The sequence below is a fragment of the Manis javanica genome, chromosome 4, assembly GCF_040802235.1.
Source record: "Manis javanica isolate MJ-LG chromosome 4, MJ_LKY, whole genome shotgun sequence".
In the NCBI taxonomy this organism is placed as follows: Eukaryota; Metazoa; Chordata; class Mammalia; order Pholidota; family Manidae; genus Manis; species Manis javanica.
In genome coordinates, this window is record NC_133159.1 from 120,749,063 (window position 1) to 120,755,612 (window position 6,550).

General features: G+C 48.1%; 1 protein-coding gene across 5 annotated transcripts in view; it reads right to left on the reverse strand.

The window, feature by feature from the left end:
- The window catches only part of MYOCD (myocardin), an 86,178-nt gene extending 81,854 nt beyond the window's left edge, over nucleotides 1-4,324 (reverse strand). For 3 of the 5 annotated variants that reach the window (XM_037001415.2, XM_037001410.2, XM_037001414.2), the window contains exon 1: nucleotides 3,526-4,322. Coding sequence is in view for 3 of the 5 variants with exons in the window: in XM_037001410.2 (XP_036857305.1) it covers nucleotides 3,526-3,580 (55 nt within the window). In the remaining 2 variants the exon portion in view is untranslated. Of the gene's footprint in view, nucleotides 1-3,525 lie in introns of all 5 variants that reach the window. The other 2 variants (XM_037001411.2, XM_037001413.2) reach the window with 2 other exon arrangements.
- Nucleotides 4,325-6,550: the final 2,226 nt, after the last annotated feature.

Sequence of the window (6,550 nt, forward strand, 5' to 3'; positions counted from 1 at the left end):
CTATACCCCAGAGGACCCAGAGTCCATGTTCCCAGCATCCCCTCTTCCTGAGTCTCCTCTTTCATGCCTAACATGCCACTTTTACATTTCGAGGAGAGTCTGGGCCCCCAGAATCTCAAGAGCTGGATGGGATATTGGATGGAGAAGCAGAAAGCGTTGATCAAAGACTGAAGGGAGGGTTGCCTGATGGCATTCAGAATGCCTAGTTCAATCTGGATTTCAGATAACAGTACATCCTCAATATCACAATATGCTAAAAAATAAATCATTGGTTATCTGAAATTCAAATTTAACTGGGCTTTCTTTATTTTTATTTACTGAATTTGACAACCCTAAATTTGTAGGGGAAGGAGGCAAGGTTCTGGCAGATGTCAGAGTCTGACTTTGGGCTGTTGGGTGGGAAGAGGTGAGAAAGAGAAAGCAGAGGACACACACAGTTCCTTAGAAGCGAGACCCACTGATGGCCTGTCTCTCTTTGTTTGATCCTTCCTGCCTGGTGTCACACACACACAGTGTAATAATTCTTGAGTTCTGTTAACATGAAGATTAAGGTATTGGGGAAAATTGTTGAGAGTGATACTGATCACAGATATTGACAAAACAATAGTGAGAAGGTTCAAAACAATAAAAATGTGGTCAGTTGAAAAGGAACACTAATTATTGCATTTATGTGACCTGCCTACCATTTATGTCCAACTTACATGCAGCCCAATCACAATTTTGCTTGTTCTTAATCTTTAGGTGTTTTCAGAGAACCATAAAATCTTACCGAAGGGTCTGAGAAATTGCCTAGGCCTGCTTTGACATTTAGAGATTGAGTGATCACAATTCAGAGAGAAGTGACCAACCCAGGATGATGCTGCCTAATAATCAGAGTAATAGAACAATATTTCTGAGGGCTTACTAAAAAAGCCATTTTAGTAACACCAGTCATTTTCCTGTGTTCTACTTGTATTATGATATTTAATCCTCACAACAACCCTGTAATCAACCTCATTTTTCAAGTGAAGCAAATTATGTAATTTGTCTAAGATTCAAGGTTATTCAGCCAATAAGTAGAGGGTGCCTTCTAAAACCCGGCTAGTGTGGTTCCAGATTCATATACTCAACCACAAAATGCCATGGCCTCTCAAATAAGCTTATATCTCTAAACATATTAATATGCATAAACTTTCATACTTTACTACTCCTGTAGCATGATATCATATTTAATAACAAGGTCATTCAAACAGAGCTGATTGAAAGCGGGTTGAGGGGCTATTGCCATACATGTCAATTTTGGAGTCAAAGCAGTTATCTGCTCACTTGTAAACAAGCCTTACAACACAAGGAGTCTTGCCATGATCAGAAAATAATTAAGTTTCATTTGTTTTTTGAAATAGTTTGAGTGAAACACGTAACACCAGGGTCCACTATCAAAGCAAAGGTCAGTAGTGAGGTAGACTTCTCGGAATTTACATTTTGGATAGCTCATGAAAGAAAACACAGAGAAGGAGAGAGAGAAATCAAAACAGAAGAGGCCTCCTTATCCATTGTTAGCCACAAAATGAACCACACTCTCTTAGGAAGAGACACTCTCTCTGGGAAGCGTGCTGCCCGCCAGACTTCAGGTGAGGGACGCTATAGTTGTAATTATATCCAGGAGGAGTAATCACCAACCTCCATGTCACATTTGCTTAGTTTTACATTCTGCTTATTTTTCTCCTCTATCTTTCAGATTATCAACCCTTGCATCTCTGATAACCAAACCACTCTGTGCATTTCCAGACCCCAGCTTTGCGGTCTGTCAAAGGTGGAGGGTTAATCATGCCTGTCTGCTTTGATATCATGTCTTCTTGAAGCTACCATTCCTCTAACACAAAAGTCTATCCAAGCTTTAAAAAAAACAAAAAACAAAAAAAGTGAGGTGGCTATTGGAATTCTCAGAAGCTCCAAGGTCTCCCTGGGAGACACCAGAACTCTACCAATTCACTCCAACAGGAGTAAGAGGCCCTGCAAACTGTGTCTCCCCTCTCATCTGCACTTTAGCTGAAGCAATCACGCCTCTGAGAAGTCTTTTGCACCTCTACTTCCAAGTACCTAACTAAATCATTTTAGACACAAACCAGCCCCGGCCCTGCTCTCCACAGAAACTGGGGATGGTGCATCTGAAATGAGAGCAGCTTCTTGCAAAAACAAATCGACGTCCTCACTTCCTCAGAAAGGTGGCAGTATTGCCTTGCGGCTTTGACCAAATTACAATGCAGTGGCAATGTCTAGCGGATTAATAGCCCCACAGCCTCACCTCACCAGGGAAAAGAGAGGAAGGCTTAATCCGCTGAGAACCCAGGGCCTGGCAGGCTCGCCCTGGAGCTTCAGGGGTACGAAGGCTTGTGGCCACATCAGCTCTGGAGTTTTTGACTCGCTTCAACAGCACAGAGCCTGAGAAAACCTCAGTTGGACCCCCACCCCAGAGAGAGCAAAGCCAAGGGCGTCTCAGGAAGTCACAGATGACCCTTACTTTCAGCATCCACACTTCCTTTCCCATTTTTCAAATAGTCATCTCACGTGAAACAGTGAGTGATCCCATTTGGAAAACTGAGGAAACCATAAGGACTAGGCCATCATCCTTCTAACACCTGTCATGTGGAAGGTTCACATCAGAGTTCTCCTAAAGTAATCCGTCTTCTAAGGAGTCCTGCCATTTATTGGGCGGTTGTTCACACTTTCACAAAACCAATATGAGAGCTACTGAGAGAGAACCCAAGGAGGCAGGTGTCTCCCTGTCTAAACGTGCAGGCCCGCCCACGCACGCCTTCCAGGGGCGCGGACACCAGCCCTTGCTGAGGACCGGCTCCGATGCCCATGTCTCCCTTCCACTCACCTTCACTCAGCGTCCTCTGAGAAGTTTCTTTATGCGCCACTAACAAATTTGGGGGAAAATTCCCCATTTATAAATATCAGATGGTTTGGGAAAAAATATTTGTGGCACTGGAGTCCTTTTTTTTTTTTCCTACAGTGATGTCATTTTAAATATTTGGTGTGCTCCAAATTTTCTATTTTTACTTCCCCCAAGTGACTTTTTTGGGAAATACATTTGTTTGGATCAGCTACATTTTAAGCGACCCTGTATCTATTAATAGACAGCCTCAGGTTCATCTTCTCAGTGATTATAACTGATAGGAGGCAGCTCTCAAACCTGAAATCCCTTATTTGTTCATCCTCAAAGGGGCTCCTTTTGGATGCGCCTCTCCAAAATTCTTACTCACAGATACATAGAAAATAAAAATAATAGAGGAAAAGAAGAGGATCGGTCTTTTCCACAAACAGAAAAATCGCACTCAGCAACTCAAAGCAGTGAGAATGGAAGACGTTAAAAAAGCCCCCCCAAAGGCAAGTAAAACTCTTCACTTCCAAAATGTGCTTTTGGGGAACAGATCTGAAGTAGCCAAGGCAGGCTTTGAGACATTTATTTGGAAAGCAGTCCAGAGTGGAGACGCGCAGAGAGGAAAGTCGAAGAAGGAGCGCTAAGTGTCTCAGCCCTACCTGATCTGAATTTGCTCCTAATCAGCAAAGAATGCTCAGATCCCAGGAGTGTCATGTTGAGTCTCAGCGAGCCGCTGGTCCCTTTGCCAGACGCCCCCTGTTTTCCACCAGGAACGGGCTCCCGGGAGCCCAGCTGATCGCAGCTAACACCCCAGAATTCATCCAACTCTCCGTGAGCTCCCCCGGGTAGCACAGAGGCAGCCAGTGACGGAATGCGGGGTCCCCAGAAAACGGGAGGCTACCCCCGCGCTGCGCGGGGCTAGTTAACTCTTAGCCGGCAGGGCCCTCCTCCTCCTCTGCTTTTGGCCCGGACCCGCGGCATCCCGGGCGTTGTGGCTGATGTCATAGGCCGCCGGCGATTGCGGAGTAGCACCACCGCGCCTTTATGAAGGTCCCAAGTTTGCTATCTGATCCTTTTTTACTACTGACAGCAGCGCAGCCAATCAGGAGCGGCGAACGGGCACCGGGGACCCGAGCGGCCGAGGAGTCGCGGGAGCCGGGTCTTAACTCTTTGCGGCGGGCCGCGCGGCCGCCGAGCGCGGGGGCGGGAGGCAGGCCCGGGTCGGGCCCCGCGGGGCAAGTGACGCGGCCACGGGGAGAGGCGCGCGGGCCGGCGGGCGGTGCGCGGCCGGGGCGGCGCCGCAGCTCCGGGCCTGGGCCTGGGTGCGGGGCGCCGCCAGGGCTTCCCCGGGTCGGCGGGGATCTCCTACCGGGGTACGCGCGCCTGCCGCGCGCGCCGCTCTGCGCAGGGTCCCGACCCCTGGGCAATCAACGAGGCTGCCAACCGCCCCAGTCACAACCTCTCTCATCCGGCTCGGGGACTCGCAGCTCCGGTATCAGACGTGGATGCAGGTGCTCTGAGAAAATTAAAAGCCTTTGATTTTCTGGGCTGTGCTTTACTTATTTATTTTTGGGACAAACCTGACTCAGTTGTGTGCAGATGCGGCCGCCCCTCCTGGGGATGGTACAGGAGCTGAGCGCCTTGCTGGGCTCTCCGTAGGGAGAGTCTCCGGAGCAAGGGTATGTCAGAGCTGAGGCTGGGCTCAGCTTGGACAGACTCAAGGCTTTCCTGTGAATGAGTCCCTCCTGGGGGAAATCCATTCTGACTCCGACACGGAGTTACGGCGCAGCGAGCACGTGCCAGGTGTTATAAGGCTCATCAGTAAATGAAATAGACCCTCCTCGCCTGCTTAACAACTGCGACACACCGAAAACACAATTCAAACCATATCTGTATGTAATGTGGGGTTGAATTTACTTGCAAGCTTACATGCATAAGGGTCCCCAGGTATCAACCATTACACACATGCCCAGTTGGATCCCAGGAGAAAGCTAAACCCTAAAAAGATCGGTGGGTAACAGATGGAGACTGATAGGGCAGTAACTCAAAGGACAACTTCTAATGCCCTAAGTTCAGACCTCTGCCCAAATTCGCTGATCCTTGAGGTCGTTGTTTGGGTCTGATCAGTGGTTTGTGTAAATTGTTTTCTGGGACAGACCATTTAATTCCTGATGTGTCAGAAAGGAGGCGGAGCAATCCCAGCCATATTCCTCTTGGGAATAGTGTCCTGGCCCTGGAGGCCTGCTTACTCACCCCGCCCCCCTCCACGAGCATCTCAGTGATTATGTAACACTCCCATATAGAGTGCATTACTTTTCCAGTCCTGCTGTAACACATTACTGCAGGTATAGTGGCTTAAAACAACACAAAGTCATTACCTTGCAGTTCTGAAAGTCAGAAGTCCAAAATGGGCCTCACTGGGCTAAAATCAAGGTGCGATCAGGGCTCCCTTCCCTTCTGGGGGACCTGGGGGGAGAACTGTGTCCTTGGTCTTCCCAGCTGCTACAGGCTGCCCATGTTCTTTGTCTGATGGCCCCTTCCTCCACCTTCAAAGCCAGCATTTGTGGCAGATCAAGTTCTTATCACCTGTATGGCTCTGATCCCTACTCTGGCTTCTGTCTCCATCTTCCACATTTAAGGACGCTGTGATTATATTGGGTCCACCTGGGTAAACCTTACTGTAAGGTCAGGTGGGTGTTGACCTTTATTCCATCTGTTACCTTAGTTCCCCTTTGCCATGTAATGTAACACATTCACAGATTCCTGGGATTAAGAGGTGAACACGGAGGAGGGGCCATTATCCTGCCTGACACAGAGTGACCCCTCCTTCTACCAGCTTGCTCTTATTCTGTCAAACCCAGGCTCCTGCATTTCAGTGGAAAGAGGTCAAGTGCAGGGAGGTCTGCGAATAGGGCTGCGCAGGAGCCTGGAAGGACGCCGGCAAGCTTTGAGACGCCTGTGGCAGGGAGGTACTCTGCAGGGAAGAGATTGGTGGGATAAGGAATATTGCTAAATTATCTGAGTAGAGAAAAAACGATTCTGAGCAACATAAAAAAAAAAAAAGACAGATTTTTATCCTGAGGCCTGTAGGGCTGAGAAGAGATACTTGGCAGCTTGGCAGATAATTATTTTTCAGTGAAAGTTGTGATGAAAAAAGCTGAAGCCAGCATCGAATGTAAGGGTCTGCATGACCTGGATGAGTTGGACAGGAGTAAATTGTTTTCCCTCTGCAAGCCTGAGGGAGCATATTTATGTGTATGTGTGTGTGTGTGTGTGTGTGTGTGTGTGTGTGTGTGTGTGTGTGTGTGTGCAGGGGAGCCTAGTTTCTTTTTTGAGTGCACTAGGGAAATGCTGGTAAACCATAGCTCTCCTCAATTTTCCCATCATAGCGTGGAGCTGCTGACGTCTGCCCTCTGGGATTTATACCCCCTATGCTGCAGAATATCCATGGATATAAATATGCTCATATAGAAATTCATTCTTTCTCCTCTCTATGCAAGCATTTTTGTGTGTGTGTGAAAAAAAATATTGGTGGGATTTGGAGAGGATGTTCCCAAGAGGGACAGATCTCCCAAGCTACTATGCTTTGGGAGCAGCAGGCTAATGAGGTAATGGTAGGCCACCCAGCTGTGTCCCACAGCTGCACCACATTGGCAGCACTGTTCCTGGGCCCTGCTAGCCCCT